The sequence below is a fragment of the Macaca nemestrina genome, chromosome 5, assembly GCF_043159975.1.
Source record: "Macaca nemestrina isolate mMacNem1 chromosome 5, mMacNem.hap1, whole genome shotgun sequence".
In the NCBI taxonomy this organism is placed as follows: Eukaryota; Metazoa; Chordata; class Mammalia; order Primates; family Cercopithecidae; genus Macaca; species Macaca nemestrina.
Window position 1 is genome coordinate 71421418 of NC_092129.1, and position 21904 is coordinate 71443321.

Below are 21904 nucleotides of genomic sequence, written 5' to 3' on the forward strand. Positions count from 1 at the left end.
ATGGGGAAGTCACAACTACTCTAAGAAACAAATAATATAAAGGTTTTCTTCTATTCATTTCCTCAAAGCATACACACACACAAAATCAAAGTGAATGATGAAATATCATGCTTTCAAATTTTTTAAATCTATTGTGTTATAAGTAACATTACATATTTTATTTGTATTGATAAAATTTACTATATCAAGAGATATAGTAAAGATATATCAAGAGATATAGTAAAGATGGTTTTCAATTGTTTCTATGGTTATTTATCTGTATTTCAGTAGAAATTTAATTGGGGGAGTAATTGCTATTATAAAGTTCATTGTTTTTGCAGTTGGACTGTTGAAGGGAATTATGTCAGCTTAAAATACCTGAGTCTTATTGATAATCATGTATTAGTAAAAAGTATTGAAGAAGGCTCCAGCCATCTGAGAAACAAATGTAGCAGTGTCATGCAGTAGAATGAATTCAGACTGGGACAGCTGAGATTCTAGTGAAATTCTCCTCTAGTGTAGCTATATAATTGGAGCAAATAACTTACATCTTGCACACTGGTTCACTCACTGGTCCAACCTTGGGTGGGACTGAGGATTACATGAAATAATATTTGAGTGACTATGACAGCTTCTATCCATTCTGTTGTTGTTCCTGAGGTCTCCAGATGAGTCCCCAACATTTATTGATGACATTGGAACATGAAGACTGCTTCCTCTTCATTCCTAACCCTGTCACTGTCTTGAGTGGATTACTCCTCATGTCCTTAATAGGTTTAAATCCATTGATCCTCACTCACTTCCACCCCACTTCAGTCCTCCACACCCTTGTATGCTGTCATCACTCAATTGGACTTGCAGTTATGTCTAAAGTTACTTAAACCCCTTTCTTGCCAAGACTCTTGTTTCTCTTGCTCTTTTAACCTTTACTTCATCCACTTGGAAAACCGCAAACATGACTCAATCCAGCTTTTCTTTCCAGGGTGCATATATGCATGTGTCTTATTGACACACACACACACAAATACACACACAAACACACACACACACACACATGCAATCCAAGCTGTCACGGAGATACTACAACTTCTCAAATTTTCAAAAGTCTGTGTATATTCACACTCACCCTTATCTTATGCTTGCCAGTTTCATTGCTTAAACCTGACTCTCCCACAGACTCTGAGAATCCCACAAACTGCCTTTTCAAGGACCTTGTCTATTAACATCCTCTCCTGCTTTGTTGACTTTCACTTTTCCATCTACAAACGCCTACACACACTGTTTCTTTTCTTTGTTTTCTTGAAGGAGATCACATTTTCTAAAAAGTCCGCAGTTCACAATGTGATGGGCCGTCACACGTGAATGCACCTGCACGCACAGGCTGCATCCTCATTTCTTTGTTTTCTCCCTTTCATTTCATAATCCAACTTCTAAAAGGGTGATTTTCACATGGGACTTTCTCACCCTCAATCCACTTCTAAATTCCAGTTTGGGCTTTGATCCTGATGACTGCAGAGCTTGCTCTCACCAGCTTCTATGACAAAACATGATGAATTTTCATCCCTTCCCTTGCCAGACCTCTAGCATTCAATAGCACTGAAAAACCCTTTCTGGAAACACTTTCTAAAAAATCTCTCTGTTCTCCTCCCAGCTTTCTAGTCATTCAACTCTTGCTCTTTTGCAGTTTGTTTTTCACTCACTCACCAATACTGGTGAATTGATAAGCTCCAGACTCACATATCCATGCATATCCTATAGGCTCTTCAAAGTCAGCATTTCCAAAATGAACCAATTGAGGATGAAACCATGAAGTATTATCCATCTTGCAATAAATGGAATGTCTTCTCACCTAAGCTATAAACTTGGGATTTATTCCTGATTTCTCCTCCCCCTTAAATCCACTGCTTATGGGAGGATGAAGTGCTAACGACGCATATCCTGGCCACGGCCTTGGTTCAAGTTCTCATTACAGTAACAACTTCCTAACTCAGAGGTTGCAAACTGGCAGCCTGTGGGCTGCCTCTGACCTGCACACATTTAGTGTGGCTTCTACAACGTTTTAAATTGTTTAAAATCTCTCTTCATAAAGATAGAGAGATTTCATTAAAATTCACATTCACAGCTTGTTTTGCAAACCACAAGGTATGGTAACACTGGGCCCTGTGTCTTTGTTGAAGTAATGCTAACAGAGGAGACATTGCCTCATTTATGTGGGGCAGGAGCTGTCCAGGCCTCTGTAGTCCCTCCTGACCTGTTTCTCTCATTTTTATCACCAGGGTGGACCAAGCATGAGACTGTGCAACTTCTGTTTCTAACCGCTCCCCTGGCTCTGAATTTGCACACCTCTATTCTCCTGTCCACATTGATCCAGAAGTATCAGTTCTAAAACGCAGTTCTATACACAGCTTCTCGTTAAATTCCCTCAATGGTTAAATATTAGCTTCTGGAGGAAGCTGAAATTCCTTCCTGTGGCATCCAGGGCCTCCATGATGTGGTTCCCATATCCCTCTCAGTCTCACCTCCCCCTCTCCTCCTCTTCCACCAATGTTTCTCCAATTATAGTGAAACTATTTGCAGTTGCCTTGATGGGCCATTTTGCTTCCCGCCTCCACAGCTTCCCACAGGTGGTTTTCTTCTGCCTGAAAATCTTCATCTCACACGACCCAACTGCACTCCAACTGCCTAACTGTGCTCCCCCCTTAAAACCAAAGAGGGCCATCCTTGACCCCTGCCTGACCCCAGCTAGTTTAGGTGCTTTCTCTAGACCCTCCCACAACACTGTGCTCCCCTCTGCCACACCACCTGCCACCCTCTATTGTAAGCATTTGCCTGTCCTCACACACACTGCAAGCTCCCTAAGGGCTGTCTGGGTCAGTGCTTTTCGTCTTCACCCTGAGCATGTTGTGGAGTGTTTGGCAAATAAAAAGCTGGCCTATATGTTCATAATAAACCATGCTTGTAAATGCACTTTATATTATCAATTATATTATTTTATATACATGGAAAGTAATACTATTACTGTCCACAAGGAAAAGCAGGAATGGCTTTAAATGGTGTAAACATTTTACATTAGATACTCTATTATAAATACAGAAGGCCCCCAAAAGAGCCAGAATAAAATAAATGTATTACAAATAATTTTTTCTGGCAGTCTCTCTCTCTCGCTCTGTGTGTGTGTGTGTGTGTGTGTGTGTGTGTGTATACACATGTGTATGGCTGATGCCTACAAATAGGAATGACAACTCCTGGTTTCTTAAAAGGGTTTGAAAATACATCACCTTTGATAGATGAATACTTTCTATTTATTTGAGGCACATACATAAATTCAATTAAAATAAATCACTCAGTACTATAAATAACTACTAAAGTCAATATTTGATGTAGTGAGGAGTCACTGTTAAAAATACATTTCTTATTGCTTATGTGCCTAAGTTATAAGAGTTATTATGAGTAGATTCCTAAGGAAATAAATCTGGACAATTGTAGCTACTATTTGATCAGCATTTTCTAGTTTGAAAAGCACTTTCATGATTAATGTCACATTTCATTTTCACAACGTTGTGAATTGAGTAGTATCGCTTCTCACTTACAAATGAGGGTATGAAGGGACTTCCCAGGTGCACTCAGCTTAGAGGAGGAAGAGCTGCAACTCAGTGTGAGCTTTTCACTTGGAGGCCAGTGATTTTCCCATTACACTCTTGCTCGCTCTTTTCACATCTATTCCTCTCTCAACTCTTCTGCAGAGTCTAAGACTTGGCTTGCTTCTAAGGGGAATCAAGAAGCCTGCAGCAAAATCTGGGAATGCCTCAGTATTTCTACCTTCAAGTAAGCTAAATTGTTATTACGTTTTAGCTAATAGCTACTGTCAGAGACAGAATACACTGACTGTGAGTGGGACCAGGTAGTTATATAACGGAGATCTACTTGCAGGAACAGCAGGCACGAAACCTTTTTTTTTTTTTTTTTTTTTTTTTAACAACTGTGATTTTATAAAGCAGTTCTATTTGGCTGCTCCCTGAAACAGTTGTACACATTCTGTACACAGAACTCAGTGTTTTTAATCTGAAAACTGAAACTTACGGGGATCCTACATGTCCTCCTCAGTTTCAAGAGACAATGTTATAAATCCAGTGCATCGCTGGCCATGGTGTCATATTTTTTCATTGTCTTCTAACTTATATTACTATACAAAAATAACATGTGGCTGTAATGATGGGGTTGATTTGTTTGATGAACACCAAGCGTACTACATTTCCTTTTTAACAGCTCCCTCAGAGTAAACCTGTCTGTCTTAAACTAAGTGAAGGCACTTCCCCCTATTTTGCAGCATCACATGTAAGTATTTTAGATTAACAATGCAATTTTATTGATGTTTTCCTGTGTCTAGGGGAGACGGAAGAATTAAAACAAAGCCTAATCTTACTGAGGGTTAGGATCTGATGAAGCTTTGTGGTTAATGTCAAGAAATAATGATAGAAATGTTCGCATATTTCATCATTTTTAGGGCACTTTCATGTATACTTTGACACTTTACAAGAAATAGCATGGAGATTTACAATTTTGGAAAAGGTATATTCTTTCCACAAAGTCTCAAATAAGTATTTACTATTCAGTTTGAAAATTTTGAGAACCTAGACCATATTATATAGAACAACTTTTTTCTATATAATAATCAGCTGACTATAGCTCAATTTCTCTAATAACATCTGTAACCACAGGGAAGGACAAATCATCGAAGAATGAGTAATACATATTTTTAAATCAGAATTTGAAGAACACTTTCCCAAATCCCCCATGGCTCCCTGAACTTCTCCTTTTTTGTTGCTGTTTTTAGTTTCCTCTGATCACATTGTTATTATCTGTCCCACGTCTGCCTTTCTCTCTAGATTGTCAGGGCCTTGCAGGTAGGACCATGCTGACTCCTTCTCAGCTGCATCCTCAGGAACCAACGCAAGGTTTCATGCTGAGCAAGTGTCAGAATGTGTTTGATGAATGGATGAGTTGATAATTTCCCTAGAGCTATCCTGATTTTTACCGAGAACTGTGTAATTGTATTAACTAAAGGTTTCATCATTTTGACGTTCCTTTTCTTTTTAATGAGAGAGGACTCTCTTCATCACAGAAATCCTATGATAGTCTGAATGCTTCTGCTTTAAAATAAAAGTAATATAACTGAATTATATTGAATTATAATACAGGTTATAAAACATTTGCTCTGTTTAATGCTTCTCCCTTAATAATACATATCAACTTCTTTGAAAAAACATAATTTCATAGGATAGTTTACATTTGTTAGTTGTCTTCACTAAAAAGTAAAGTATTACTTAACATTCATTAAAAGTTTTTGGTTACTATAAAGGCATCGTTTTGATTTCTATCTAATATTTGACATAAAACCTTTTTGACATTTAATTTTAGTATTATCTACATTTAATACATGGTAAAAGGTTTCTTATAACAAAATGGTTATTTTATTTTCCCCATTTTATAGAAAATAAAATTTAAGATTATTGAAAGATAAGTTAAACACTGAAATCTACTAGGCGTTCTAGTATAAACATGGCAGACATTCCTTAAATTGGTACACAAGTTGTCAATAAAGAAATCTGACATAACGAACAGAAGTTTCCCATCTTCAAAATCTGAGCTGGTAAATGCCAACACTATATTCAATGCATGTTATAAAGCCGTCGAATCATGTTATTTTACAATGGTGACACAGATCTTTCATTTTCTGTTGGATGCAGAACCCCATTCCAGATGATTGCTAGAAACTAAGGCCATAATGTCTTAAAATAGGGCCTTCTGGGCTATCATTCCCATGACCTAATTTTTGCTCATGCCATTTTCTGTAGCCCAGGAGAGGAGAGATGACCTACTGAGACACATGACAATCATAGTTTGTGCAACTATAACACCTACTGGTGTGTCCCTGGAACCAAATGCAACAAAGTCTGAGATTCATACCCACGGTCTAATGGAATCAGAGAATGGAGTCCTGCATCTGCCCAGAGAATATTGCTAGAGGAATGCCAAGTGGGAGGTACCTGGTTAACAGAAGCATCTGTATTAGCCACAGGTGAAGGGGAGCGACAGGCAGGTGGAGAGGAAATCTCACTGTTGGTTCCCTCCTCCCCAGACTCCTCAGTGACCGGTGACAGCAAAGTGTGACAGCGACCTGCAGTCATCTGCCACGTAAAATGTAGCCCAAAGGACATGAAAATCAATTAGCTATGTTAACATAAGTCCTGTTCAGGCACAGGCCAAAACAGAGTTAATTATAAAACAAAGGTTAGAATTACCAGGACCCAAATTCACATATTAATCCTGTGTTAGTATTTAAAAGTTGTGTTTTCAAGAGAATATGATGCTAGTAATCATTTGTAAAACAATCAGGGATGGGGGTGCATATGACATTGAAGTTTGGTTGTTGGTTAAATACTCCATTATTTTCCTTTCTTTGGAGAGTTTGTGGCTTTATAAATAACTGGAAAAATCATGAATCATACAAATGAGGAAAGGTCTACGAAATAAAGCTTGGTCTTTCGCGAACATCTCAAGTTTCTAATATCGTAGGGAGATAAATGCACCCAAAGTAGTATATTCCCAAATGGGCCCAGGTTTGGTTACTCATTACCTGAGGCACAGCACATATTAGGGAAAATACACAGCACTGGAAAACATTATAGTCACCAAAATACTCAATGCAGTTTAGATATCAAGTGTATAGGAAAATAGTGGTGCAGAATAGAAAATAACAGTTGATTTATTTTAATCCAAAGCCAAGCTTTAGATCGTCTGTTTTCATATTTTTTCTAACAATAGCTGTTCTTCCAAATTGTATTAAACATTTATACAGTAGAGTACCTGCACATAGGTAGTTAGCTAGTTAGCCTGCAAAACACAACTAAATATATGTGCCATGAATTTCCCATCCCCCAGACAACTAAAACATTGTGCAAATAAATTACTGTTTAAAGCTCAGAGCCTCTCAGTATTATTGCGAAATTATAAACAAATACAGGGCAGACCGCTGACAAGTTAAGTAATTCAGCTGTCTCGAGCACATAGTTTCATTTTAACTGTCATTGTTTACAGTGTCAAAGATTGGCCCGGCCCAAAGGTAGTCAAAGAGAGTTGAGGAAACTGTTCCTCCCTCTTAGTCTGCAAGATCGAAGGCTGGTCCCTGAAATCAGCCACGGAGAGGGAACATGGAGCCACTCGCCAGGCTCCAGTCAAAGAGCAGAGCCGCGGGGACCTACTGGATCCTTACCATGACCACAGAGGGGTGGGCCGAAGGCGCGGGGAGGAGCTCCCCGTCCAGGTCCTCTGTCCCTTCCGCCAGCCCCTCGACCTCGGTCACCGTCAGCAGCATGGTGGCGTGCTTGGCTTTCATCGTCAGCATCTTGCACTTGGAATTCAAAGAAGCGATCTGCTCCTGGTAGCCCTTAATTTTCTGCGCCAGCTCCTGAGGAAACATTTCCCCCACCAGGGTGTCAGAGCAGCATCAAAAGGAAACAGAAGTAGTAGCGTTCATCTTCCTGCAGGGCGGGCCAATGAGCGCGCAGAGCCGCGCGGGCCCGGGAGGCAGGATGTGGAGGCGGCGAGTCCTCCTGCATCTCGCTACCGAGCCAGACCGCAGGCTGCGCGGCGCAGCGCAGGCACAGCCAAAGTGCCCGAGCCCGCGTCCCCGCGTCCGCACAAAAGGAGAAATGAGGGGATGAGGCCGAATGAATGGTTTCTAATCGCGAGAGGCCCCATATGGAACCATGAACTTCCGCAACATTAGGAACTGACAACTTTCTTAAAAAGCGGAAAGCATCTGAAATTTACCAGATGGTTCATGCCATGGAAATTAGGTCATGTGATGGCTAAAACCACACCAAAAAAATGCAAGGCTCAGCTCTTACCCTACTGAGTACATTCAACAGAGTTGACAATCATTTATTTTACGTAGGGTCACATAGTCAATAGCCTATCTGTTCCTATGTCCCTAGGAATTTTTTTTAGATAAGCTAGATATTGCATATGGAAATCCTAATTTTTAATGCAGATTGACCCCCAAATAAAATTTAGCATATTCATCAAATTTTCTCTTGCGCATTTCATCATGATGCTGAGGCTTTAACTAGAACTTTAGGCTTGAAGTGCAATTCGGATTTAATGGCTTTTAATTTCATTTGCTTTTGAAAAAATGTTTTTTTTGTTTTTGAGCAGACAAGAATGAAAAAAATTTATTATGAGAGATAGAAGTTTTAAATATTTTATTAAGAGCTTATTGGAAATATATTCTGGATAGCACATAGCCCTTAAAAAGGTAACTATAGATTCATTTTAGGAGTATGGTAATTCTAAAATATTAAAGTTTTACTTTCTTGCTTAAATATTTTAAGTATCAAATATTAAAATTATACTTTATTGCATCTTTAAAAAATGAAAATACGTATTTCAAAATATGATTCCTAAAAGTACAAAACTATTATTCTTTTTAATTTTTTTTTTTTTTTTGGCTTCTTTGTTTGAGAGACTGTCATTTATTGTACGCACAGAACACATTTTGTGGGCCAGGTGCAGTGGCTCATGCCACTTTGTGAGGCTGAGGCGAGGGGATCACTTGAGGTCAGGAGTTCAAGACCAGCCTGGCCAACATGGTGAAACCCTGTCTCTACTAAAAATACAAAAATTAGCCGGAAATCGCTTGAATCCAGGAGATGGAGGTTGCAGTGAGCCAAGATTGTGTCACTGTACTCCAGCCTGGGCAACAGAGTGAGACTCTGTCTCAAAGAAAAAGACAACATTTTGTGACAAAAATATTAAATCATGTCTTTAAAATAATTGTGTACATACATACACATACATTCATATATATACACACATATATACACATGCACACACACATATGTACACATGGTTATCCCTCAGTAACTGAGGGGCATTGGTTCTAGGAACCCTATTAGATACCAAAATTCACAGATGTTCAAGTTTCTGACGTAAAATGGTATAGTATTTGCATATGCACATCTTCCCAAATACTTTAAATCATCTCTAGATTACTAATAACACCTAACACAATGTAGATGCTATGTATTATAAATAGTTGTTATACTGTGCCATTTAGGGAATAATGACAAGAAAAGAAGACCAACATGTACAGATGCAACCATCCTTTTTTCTCCTCAAACATTTTCCATCCATGCTGGGTTGAATTCATGGATGCAGAACCTATGGATATGGAGGGCTGACTGTATGCAAAACACATGCGTGCACATGTGCGCGCACACACACACACACGCATTTTGTTATTATTGTTGTTTTGTTTGTTTCTTCCCACCCAACCGAAGCTGAGAGGAGGGAAAAACAGTCCAGCAGAAATCAGCCAGCAAGCAGTCTTCTTGACTCATAATAGTATAGGAATTTTTTTTTTTTTTTTTTGACAGAGTCTCGCTCTTTTGCCCAGCCTGGAGTGCAGTGGTGCTATCTCGGCTCACTGCAAGCTCTGCCTCCAGGGTTCACACCATTCTCCTGCCTCAGCCTCCCGAGTAGCTGGGACCACAGGCGCCCACCACCACACCCAGCTAATTTTTTTCTTTGTATTTTTTAGTAGGGACGGGGTTTCACTGTGTCAGCCAGGTTGGTCTTGATCTCCTGACCTCGTGATCTGCCCACCTCAGCCTCCCAAAGTGCTGGGATTACAGGCATGAGCCACCACGCCCAGCCAGGAATTTTTTAAACAAGGACTTAAAAAGTAGAAATCATTGCTTCTTTACCTCTGGGGATGTAGTTAATTAAACCTAATAGGATTTTTAAAAGCAGTGATTGAATAGCTACTTACCATATCTCGTCTAGTGGCTAGCACGTGGGTACTCAATAAATGCCATTTACTGTAACTAGTTAATAATAGAAGACAGATCTAGCAGATTATTGGACTCCTTGAATTTCAAGTCACCAAGCTTTCATACAATGGTTTGCCATTGTACAAAAATTTGAGGAATCTTTTTTATTATTTTATTGTATTTTATTTTTGAGATGGAGTCTTGCTCTGTCACCCAGGCTGGAGTGCAGTGGCGTAATCTCGGCTTACTGCAACCTCCAGTTCCTGGGTTCAAGTCATTCTCTTGCCTCAGCCTCCCGAGTAGCTGGAATTACAGGCCCGCGCCACCATGCCTAGCTAATTTTTCTATTTTTATTAGAGATGGGGTTTTACCATGTGTTGGCCAAGCTGGTCTCGAACTCCTGACCTCAAGTGATTTGTCTGCCTGGGCCTCCCAAAGTGCTGGGATTACCGGCATGAGCCACCGTGCCTGGCAACTTGAGGAATCTTTATGAAATAGACAGAGTTAGTTTTAGGCCTTCCACCCCTTGTAATCACATGGCTGGGCACAGCTCCCTACTGCAGTATCCTGCAAAGATGTGCCCACACTGACAGCAAGTGACCATTTCTTAAGCTGCAATTCTCAACCTTATTGTATACAAAACTCATTTGGATTGTTTCTTTAAAAAATGCACCTCTGGTCACCACTTCCAAAGATTTTGATTGACTAGGTGTATGAGAGTCTGCATTTCATGATTAGCCCATGTGACTCCAATGCACATGACTTCCACTGAGAAAGAGTACTCTACGACTTACTTCTGTAAGTATAAACCTCTTGTAATCTCATTACCTTCGAGGGTTGGTTATTCAAGCTGTGGTCAAATCCACTAAAACAAAATGGAACACTCGGTTTCATGTTACCCATTCTCTTTATAAAATTTCTGAAGATGTTTATAAAGGTAGGAATTTCAGGTAGAGTGGCCACTAAAAGACAAGCAGCCCTCTGTGGCCAGTCTCTGGTTTTCAGGAGCAGGCTTTCCGCATCAGGTGGAAAGAAAAGAGGTTTGAGTATCCTCTCCTATGATTTAAAAGTGGCAGGATGATTTTTTAAAAATTAAATGCAACCTTTGCAAAATTATTATCATTATTATTATTATTTTGAGACAGAGTCTTGCTCTGTTGCCCAGGCTGCAGGGCAGTGGCACAGTCTCAGCTCACTGCAACCTCCACCTCCCCGGTTCAAGCGATTCTCCTGCCTCAGCCTCCTGAGTAGGTGGGACTACAGACACCTGTCACCATGTCAGGCTAATTTTTGTATTTTTAGTAGAGACAGGGTTTCACCATATTGGCCAGGCTGGTCTCGAACTCCTGACCTTGTGATCCACCCATCTTGGCCTCCAAAAAGTACTGGGATTACAGGTGTGAGCCACCATACCCGGCCGAAAAATTATTTTTAAAAGTATGAATTCTTTAGCCATAAATAAATGATCAGTTATTTTTAAAGTTATTTGTAAGAAAACTAGATTCACCATAAGATTGAAATTCAATTAAAACAAGATAGAAAATACAGGAAGAAACCCTCTTCCCAATTTGTATGTTATCATCGGTTAAGCTTTCTCCACTCGGCACTTTCCTTCCTGTGTTTGTTTTACACATACAATGAAGCTCACACAGGACTGCATCATTTTTTACATGAAAATGTGTTCTAAGCCACAGTTGGTTTAAAACTAACAAACGTAACATGGATGTTCAGAACTGTGGAAGAAAATGCGACAAAATAAACAGCTCACTGGACCAAGAGCTGGGAAGACCTAGTCCACTGCTGGCTGAGCTGAGTGTGACCTTGGGAGACTCATTTATTTTCCAGGGACTTCGTTATTCTCTTTTGTTTCATTAAGTAGCCCAGATAGTTTCTATTACAGTGGAAGAAAAATCACAGAATTTGGAGACAAAGATACTGAGATCGAGTCTAATTTCAATCAGTTACTAGATTTGGGAGCTCAGGAAGTCACTTTTTTCTAAGTTCGGTTTTTTTGTCAGTAAAATAAAGATGATTTTTAAAAAATCCTTATGTTGGCTGGGCGTGGTGGCTCACGCCTGTAATCCCAACACTTTGGGAGACCAAGGAGGGTGGATCACTTGAGGTCAGGAGTTCGATACCAACCTGGCCAACATGGTCAAACCCTGTTTCTACTAAAAATACAAAAATTATCAGGGCATCGTGGTGTGCACCTGTAATCCCAACTACACGGGAGGCTGAGGCAGGAGAATCACTTGAACCCAGGAGGTGAAGGTTGCAGTGAGCCAAGATTGTGCCACTGCACTCCAGCTTGGGCAACAGAGAACAAGACTCCATCTAAAAAAAAATTAATATAAATAAAAATAAAAATAAATTAAAAATAAACATCAAATTTTATATATATATATAAATTCTTACCTCATAGGGTTGATATAAAAAAGTGATGTAAAATTTTATAAGTTACTTTAAAAAACATAAAGCTGGCCGGGCATGGTGGCTCACATCTTTTATCCCAGCACGTGAGGAGGCTGAGGCAGGCATATCACTTGAGGCCAGGAGTTTGAGATCAGCCTGGGTAACATGGCGAAACCCTGTCTCTACTCCACAAAAAAAATGCAAAAACTAGCCTGAGGTAGTGGTATGTGCTCGTAGTCCCAAATACTTGGAGGCTGAGGTGGGAGGACTGCCCGAGCCCAGGAGGTAGAGGCTGCAATGAGCCATGATCCCACTGTGAGCCATGGTCTTGCCACTGCGCTCTAGCTTGGGTGATACAGCAAGACTCTGTCTCAAAAAAAAAAAAAAAAAAAGCACAAGTTTCTTGGGGAGGAAAAACCATACAACAAAAATGTTTAGTAGTAATAACAATTATTACTCCAGAAACGATTTTAAAAATATCTGTACCATGATAGAAGAGTTGTTACAACAAAATTTTGGATCTTCCTAGATGGGATTAAAAATAGTTTCAAAATAAATACATAATATATAGTCTAATGTACAGACCAACATAAACAGTGGTTTCAAAAATCTACATTACATTTTCATTTAGCCATTGCATAAGAAAAATCACTAACATAGATGATGTCTATAGTTGTAGGAGTAAATGTAGATGGCATATTTAAATGATTTTGTAAATCATATATAAATGAAAATTATTAATGTTTATATATGTCAAGAAATTAAAGAATTAATTGCATTTGGAGAAGGGGGTGAGATTTTTCATCTTTACAAAGCAATGCTTTGAATCTTTTGAGAATCTCAACGTAAGTGGTTTGGAAAAATTGTTCCTTGTTCTCGTGACAAAGTTAAAATAGAGCATACGGAAGGATATACTCCATATACTCTATCCTCAGTACAGAAAAAATAAGACACCCTCCTCCCAGTTATTTACCAAAATTCACAGTGCTATGAACCAGCCCCCAAGGGAAAGAGTGAACTTGACCTATATGGAATTGACAGTTCAGGAAAGGAAATTCCCTGCTAAGCTCAATCACTCAAGGACCATGATCTCTGGGACAGGGACAGCACAAGGAGTGACAAGTCCTAAGGTCATAATGATGCCAAAGGAACAAACAAAGAACATTTGAAAAAGAGGTACATGTTAGCTGGCCCAATCTGAAAACTAGCAAAGTAAGCAACCTGGACCATCCTCTGATTTTGGGAAGAGGAACTGAAATGAGTAATATTTCAAAGAAGAAAATGTTTAAAATATTAAGTTTTTGTTTGTTTGTTTGTTTGTTTGAGACCGAGTCTCGCTCTGTCGCCAGGTTGGAGTGCAGTGGCGCGATCTCGGCTTCTGGGTTCAAGTGATTCTCCTGCCTCAACCTCCCAAGTAGCTGGGATTACAGGCGCGTGCCACCACACCCAGCTAATTTTTGTATTTTTAGTAAAGACGGGGTTTCACCATGGTGTCCAGGATGGTCTCCATCTCCTGACCTCATGATCTGCCCATCTTGACCTCCCAAAGTGCTGGGATTACAGGCGTGAGCCACCAAGAGAGCGACCAATGCAGCAAAGCTTTGAGCACTGCTGTTTTTTGCAGGCATTAAAAACAGGGTATGGGACTGTGTTTTAGTGTATTAACTGTGAGAATTCTGGGTGAAGGAGACGACAATCCGTGAGTCCCGTATAATGTGAACAACGTGTAGAGAGGTGGAATCAAGGGGAAGGCACGTGTTACTGAATCAGCAAAAACGGCACTCACAGTGCTTAGATAGTCAAAGAGACCTCCCAAGAGCTGAACACATTAAGTGCAGGACAGGGGAAACTGTTCCCTTCCATTCACTAGAAACCAAACGTAAACGCTAATCCATCCAGTTTCCTGCCCTCGGTATTTTGCCTACATTTCTCTCTCACCTCATGCCGAGAAATCTGAGCCTGCAGCTCCTGTATGTTACTGGTGGCAACAGGTTTATCCTCAATCTCTCTGTGGGCTCCTTCTATCAGTTGCTGGAGATGTTTCATTTCTTGCTCATATTGTTCATACTGCACCACAGCCTCCTTTGAAAAAACAACATAGAAAGATAGATAGTTTTTTTTTTTTCTCGATCAATAACTAGGTAAGTGATTCTGTAGTTTAACTCCTTTTTTTACCTGTATGGGTAGGGAATAAAGAAATGATGGGTAAGATTCCTAATGGTTTGAATTCTTCACTTTACTTAGATATTTCAGAGCTTTCTCTCTAAAATATTGTAGCAAAATTATTGACGGAATCAAAATAGTTAAGTGGTTAGGATTCTTTTTCTCTCTTTTCCCTATCGATATCATCCTGAAGATGGAATATGATAGTCAGAAAGGGTGAAGCAGTGTGGGAAACATTATTTCATTTTTCCATCTAACAAATACTGAACATATAAGTAAGACACTTAACTAAGTGCTACGGTAGGGAATAAAAATACAAATTATGGGCTGGGCGCAGTGGCTCAAGCCTGTAATCTCAGCACTTTCGGAGGCCAAGGTGGGTGGATCATGTGAGCCCAGGAGTTCAATACAGCCTGGGCAACATGATGACACCCCCATCTCTACCAAACAAAAGTATATATACATATGAATTATGCATGACTTTTACCCTCAGGAATTTTCTGTCCAACAAATTACAAGATAACAGGGGAAAAGGATAGTTGACCAAATGAGCCACTAGTTATTTTAATGAGATGCTATTGATACAATTTTTGGATAAAGCGAGAATTATTAGTTGAAGGGAAACATAAGGTAAATAGTGTCATTTCTTCCTGGTAAATGATTTTTCTCTTACTAGGTGAAGAGACTAAGAATTATACTTGAGTGCATTTTTTTTAGGCAGTCAAAAGAAAATGGATTTAATGCCTCGATAAGCTGAAATATGAAAAAACTCTGTAACATAAGATAACAGTAAACCTGTATTATCAGTTTGTAGATGATTCTCAGGTGAATAATGAGAGATAAAAATATTTCATTGCATAGAAATAAATCTTTACAAGTTCTTTATTTAAAAATATCACTAAAAGATAATTTTCACCAAGGATATTTTTTATATAGCATTCCCCAGGCTTTTGTGGGTGATCCAAATGACAGCATTTTAATCTCCTTATTTTATAAAACCACAACAGCCTGTCAGATTCAACACCCTGGATGTGTTTTGATGGCTGAGCCCACACAATGCTAAGAAAAGAAGCCCATGATTCATCAGCAATTGCCCTGCTGGCGTGGGCACCGTTCACCTGCCTGCATGATGTTGCACTGCTGGATGGCGGTGTGCTGCAGCCGGCTGGCCTCTTCCTGCAGCCGCAGAGCAGCATGACACAGAGGTAAGCTGGCGACCACATCCTCGGGGATCCGGAGGGCACTCTGGCAGAGCTGCACTGCTTGCACCTTCGGCTTCAGTGACTCCATCTCAGACAACAGATGCTGAAAATGCGATTTCATAGTTCAAAAATTTAATATTTAAATCATTTATTTCATAAGCAAGAGGCACTTACTAAATTATAGTTATGTTGCAAGTTATAAACATTTTGCAAAAACATTTTTAAAATAGTGTTGAATTTAGGGGCTGGGCACAGTGGTTGACATCTGTAACCCCAGCACTTTGAGAAGCAGAGGCGGGTGGATCACATGAGCTCAGGAATTCGAGACCAGCCTGGCCAACCTAGGGCAACCCTGTCTCTATTTAAAAATAAATTTTTAAAAAAAAACAGTGTTGAGTTTAGGAGGCATTTTTCCTTGCTATCCTCTTTTAAAAGTATAGGTCCCTGTCCCTGTTTACTCCAAGTTAGTTCGGCTTACCTGCCGATGAGAGAGCTGCTCCTTGAGACTGAGACGTCCAACTTCTGGAGAGGTCAGGGTTGCCTGGGCTTGCTCCAAGGCAGTTTGTAACTTTTTCAACTCTGCTTCAAATTTTTTCATATCCTAGAGAGTAAATATCAATATATTGTACTTGAAGCCCAAAGTCATAGGTGAAGAAAACATCATAGCCAAAGAAACCACATCACAGGTGAGCACTGTTTCCACAGTGGCATTTCTTTTAATGACAGACTTTTTCTTCTGCTTTTTTTTTTTTTTTTTTTTTTTTTTTTTTTTTTACCTTAGCTGCATCTTGGAGGTTCTGCAAACGAATTTTGATCATCTGTTGCAACTCCTCAGTCTCCCGTCCCAGTTCTGCCACTTGCTGGGACATTTTTTCTGTACAGTACACACTAGTGAGGTACTGTAATTTCTCAGTCATTACTTCCAGGTCACTGTGGATTTCTTTGGATTCTTCCAGCAGGGTCTAGGGTGAATTGTCAACATTCATGACATTGACACATAGGTAGAGGGGTATAGATATTCAATATGACATGGCATAAAGTGCCCTGTGTAAGTTCTGTGTGTCCATTATTGTGTTTTACTTTCAACCCCCCTGTGACCAGTTTCTAGTTGGTAGCCATCTACTATTGTAACTATTTCACAGAAAAAGAAATCACAGTTCAGGAACTGTAAACCATGTGCAGAGGTCACATGTCATACTATGCGTGGGACCATGGGGCTCCTGCTCTGTCAAACCCAAGCTGCACCCTCATGAGGGCCAGAACACAGGAATTCTAGCAGTGAAAAGCTCAAACATACTCGGTGTCTTATTCGTGTCTCTGGGTCTACCTTTTCTCATATTTAAACTAAAGAATTACTTTTCAGCTCTCATATTCTATAGCTAAGACTGAAGTTCATATTTACCTAAGAAATGAAAATAAGAACAAGAGTATTACAAGCAAAAACCTTGGCTCACTTGCTTTAAGTGAGACAAAGGGGTAGAAGATACGTGCAATAAATATCAAGAGAAGAAAAAACAGCCCTGATCATTCAGAATGGTATCATCTACTGGGTCTAGCAGAAATACAATGGATAAGTAACCATACAATGTACATTTCATGAAAAGTAGAATGAAACAGAAGCCAGTGTGAAGAGATGACTGCGACTTGGGGAAGATTGGGAGAAGGTCTCCGGGAAGAGTCACATCTGAGCCTAGTCAGAAGGATGTTTGCAATCTGACAGATGAGGGGGAAGAGGAAAGACATTTCACACAGAGAGAACAGCATCTGCCTAGGTACAGAGGTGGGTGAGCCTAGCATGTGCAGTTAGTGGGGTGTGTAATGTGTAAAGAGGAGAAATGAAGAATAGGATATTATTCTTAGGCAATAGACTGTATTTTTTTAATGAAGTACTTTCTTTTCTCACAATAAATGTTTATAAATATATATATTTAACAGATCAATATATATCTAAGCTATATAATAAGATATACTTAACAGATAAATATTTATCTGTATAGGATATATAATAAGATATATATTTATACATGATATATTTATCTTTTTTTTTTTTTGGAGATGGAGTTTTGCACTTGTTGCCCAGGCTGGAGTGCAATGGCACGATCTTGGCTCACTGCAACCTCCACCTCCTGGGTTCAAGTGATTCTCGTGCCTCAGCTTCCTGAGTAGCTGGGATTACAGGCATGTGCCACCACGCCCAGCTAATTTTGTATTTTTAGTACAGGTGGGGTTTCTCCATGTTGGTCAGGCTTGTCTCGAACTCCTGACCTTGTGATCTGCCAGCCTCGGCCTCCCAAAGTGCTGGGATTACAGGTGTGAGCCACCATGCCCAGCCCCTATACAAGATGTATTTATTTTTACAGATAAATATATATAGTAAGGAGATATATATATATAATCTGTTAAATATATATTTAATGTAAATGTATAATTTAAGAATATTTATTAATAAATGATTTAAATATATATTTAATATATAAATATATTAAACAGAAAATATATGATTTGGAAAATATTGAAAATATAAAGAAGAAAACAAAATATCTCATCATCTTATAACCCAGAAATAACTTTAAGAGTTAACTGCTGATACATTTGGGCATATTTTTAGGTATTAATAATTGAGGTCCTAACATAACTATAGTTTTCCATCTTTCTTTTTCACCTGATATTAGTGTTACTGGGAAAAGGTCCCAATCCAGACCCCAAAAGAGGGTTCTTGAATCTTGTGCAAGAAAGAATTTGCAGCAAATCCAGAGTGAAATGAAAGCAAGTTTATTAAGAAAGTAAAGGGATGAAAGAATGGCTATTCCACTGACAAAGTAGGGTGTTCCCAAAAGCAGAAAGAGGAATGCATCCACCTTAAGCATGATGTCTGCTTACACATAAGACAACAAAGCGAAAAATTGGCGGAGATGTGCTCTACAAGTGCCTGCGACAAAAGATTGTTAATCTTTGTGTAACTGCTGTCTTCCACAAGAATCTATGTTAAAAAAATTTTTTTAAGTATAGATCCAAGAACGCTTTTATTCGTAAGATACCAGGACATCAGGACATTTCCTGAGTCTGTTATTTCCCAGATCTATTAAGTCCTGGGTCTCTTTGGTAAATATTATCAACCTGTCTCTTTAATCATAATTATTCTGTGCCTAAGAATGCCTGACCTGGGAATGCTACCCATTTTCATTGACCTCATCCTCATTTACTCAGCCCCTATTCAGGCCCCTATAAAGTCACTCTGGTTCTCACATCTCTGACATTAGGAAAAACACAATAGATTTTCTTTTCTTTCTTTTTTTTTGAAATGGAGTCTTGCTCTGTCGCCCAGACTGGAGTGCAATGTCGCGATCTAGGCTCACTGCAACCTCTGCCTCAGCCTCCCGAGCAGCTGGAATTACAGGCGGTCCCCAGCACGCCCAGCTGATTTTTGTATTTTTAGTAGAGAATGGGGTTTCACTATGTTGGCCAGGCTGGTCTCAAACTGTTGACCTCAAGTGATCCACCCCCCTCGGCCTCCCAAAAAACACAATGGCTTTTCTCACGGTGCATTCTTTTTAAATAAACACAGGCTGCTTTACTTCCCAAAGGGTGCACGCAAGAACTCACCAAAATAGAGTCTACAGTCTGCGTTCTCTCTTCAGCTTCTGAACCAGATCATCTCAGGACCTGGTGTCTTTTTCACTGTGCCCCATGATGCAGTCAACCCACCCTACTGCTCAAGTCATAGAAACCTGGAAATCATCCTTGACTCCTTCCTCTCTTTCACCCAATTCAAGTCTCCAAATTGGAGAATTCTAGCTGCTTAGTATCTCTTGACTTTGTCTTCTCCTCCTAATCTCCAAAGAGAGGCCTTGTCATCTACTGAAATACTGAAACCATCTTTTATATTGTCTTACCTTCCTCAATGTGTTTTCCAAAGGCTGCTAAATTTGCTTTCTGCAAATACAAGTCTGAACTTGTCCTTTGCAGGCAGAATATTGTTTCAGAGGCTTCAGAGTGACTTTAGGATAAGCTTCAAATTCCCAACAGACTTTTAGGATCTTTTTCTTATCTCTCTATTCTTCTCTCTTATCCCTTGTACCAGCACCAGAAAACACTCCTCACGTTCACTGCTAGGATTTCAGCATGCATTTTTATCTAAACACATTCCACAAGTAGGCTGTCATGTTTTTCAGGACTCAGCCCAGCATCACCTTTTCCTGAGAAGCCTTTCTGCGCTTTCCTCTTAGACTCCTGGTGGGTGGTTGGGTTGAGGACCTTCCTGTGGGCTCCTTCAGCACCTGGGCCCTCTGTCTCTGCACTAATCACACTATATTGTACTGTCTCCTTCTATCTGTCCCCTCCCCTAAATAATCAACTCCCTGTGGTGGGGACAGGAAATATTCTTTGTACACTAAATGCCTACCCAAAGTTCTAGTTTGGGAAAGGACTCTATGTTTGTTGAATAAATAAACAAATGCCTGTATTTCCAGAATTTGGGGACGCCAAGGCGTTGGGGCTCACTTCAGGCCAGGAGTTTGAGACCAGTCTGGCCAGCAAGGTGAAACCCCATCTCTACTAAAAATGCAACAATTAGCCAGGCGTGGTGGTGCGTGCCTGTGGTTCCAGCTACTCAGTAGGCTGAGGGACAAGATTCGCTTGAACCCGGGAGGTGGAGGTTGCAGTGATCACGCCACTGAGCTACAGCCTGGGCAATAGAACGAAACGCTGTCTCAAAAAAAAAAAAAAAAAAAAAGTCATGATTACCTTAAATACTTCATTATATTTTATTATATGCAAATATTTACTCAGAAAAAGGTTATTTCAGATTTAAGTTTTCTTTAAAATTTCAATACAGTTATTAATACTGTGGAAAGTATTTTCTATACTTGGATTATAGCCATAAAAAGGAGTTCAAAAGGAGCCAACAGGTCAGAGTAGCAACATTTTCTTTTCTTTTTTTTTTTTTTTTTTTGAGATGGCCTCTCACTCTGTTACCCAGGCTGGAGTGCAGTGGCGTGATCTCGGCTCACTGCAACCTCCACCTCCTGGGTTCACACCATTCTCCTGCCTCAGGTTCCTGAGTAGCTGGGACTACAGGCGCCCGCCACCACGCCCAGCTAATTTTTGTATTTTTAGTAGAGATGGGGTTTCACCATATTGACCAGGCTGGTCTTGAACTCCTGACCTTGTGATCCGCCCACCTCAGCCTCCCAAAGTGCTGGGATTACAGGTGTGAGCCACCATGCCTGACCCAGAGTAGTAACATTTTTGACAATCATCATATATTTTGCCAATTATTTTTCAGAGAGATTTTACCAGGATACCAGCAATGTTTGAGAGCTCACTTCCATAAATATGAACTTGAAAGAAACAGTTATGAACTTGACAGTTAACTTTGTCTTTCTTCCTCTCTTTTTTTGCTGAAATTTGCATTTCTAGACTTCTAAGGATGTTGGCTTTTTTTCATTGTTTTCAAATCAGTGGTAACTTAAGTCCTGTCTGTTCATATCTAAGCATATCTTAAAGCAAAAGATTGGAGTTAAAGACACTGTGGGAAGAATACTCAAGATTGATCAGAGAAGAAAGACTGTGAATATAGGGAAAAATTAGGAGCTGTTAAAGCATTCCAAAAAGGGAAAAATAAGCTTTTATCTAGAACCCTGTAAGCAAGAATGGATACGGGGATTCATTTAAAGGCCACAAGGATACATAAATAATATAAGAGAGAAAAATCTAGAATACTCAAGGATACCCATGTAACTCCAATAGAAGTCACCCTATATTTTATTATAAGATAACTAGCCTATTAGCTATCTGGGTCTAATTTAAGCTTAAGTTACAAAAGGATGAAATAATTTCCTGGATGACGTGACTGAGAGAAAAGGAACATTTTTCTCATGTAACTTCAGAGGAAATGAAGTAACATAGCCAGCATGTGGATGTGGACTCGTGGCTTGCTCTGGGCTGCCCGACCTCCTGTGGAAGGCCAGATGACAGGCCTGGGTGAGGGCTGAGGGAGGAGGCAGATGTATGTGCCAGGGAGATGTTTGCACGTATGTACCTTAAACCATTTGATCTCATGATAAGTCTGAAATACGAATATTATTTACATCTTCATACAAATGATGAGAAGACAGAATTCAGACAGGCAAAGCATTCTGCTCCAAATCACACAACCCTGCAGGGCGGAGTTTGATTCTCCCGCCAGTCTGAGTGTGGATCTAGAATCTTTCCACACTTCATTGTATCTCTTCACGAAAAAGAATTTCCCACCAGATCCCTGCAAATAATTATTTCAAAGAAGCTACAGAAAATGAGTTCTACAAGGCTGATTGG

The 21904-nt window shown here is 39.8% G+C and overlaps 1 protein-coding gene across 18 annotated transcripts in view; it reads right to left on the reverse strand.

Annotated features, from left to right (window-relative positions):
• LOC105489042 (spectrin repeat containing nuclear envelope protein 1) overlaps nt 1-21904 on the reverse strand; it is a 536331-nt gene that overhangs the window by 177525 nt on the left and 336902 nt on the right. For 17 of the 18 annotated variants that reach the window (XM_011753636.2, XM_011753647.3, XM_011753641.2 and 14 more), the window contains 6 exons: nt 16366-16551; nt 16068-16190; nt 15510-15692; nt 14163-14306; nt 7253-7447; nt 6027-6167 (listed from right to left, as the gene is read on the reverse strand). In XM_011753636.2, coding sequence (XP_011751938.2) covers nt 6027-6167; nt 7253-7447; nt 14163-14306; nt 15510-15692; nt 16068-16190; nt 16366-16551 — 972 coding nt within the window. The remainder of the gene's footprint in view (nt 1-6026; nt 6168-7252; nt 7448-14162; nt 14307-15509; nt 15693-16067; nt 16191-16365; nt 16552-21904) is intronic. The other variant, XM_011753648.2, reaches the window with a different exon arrangement.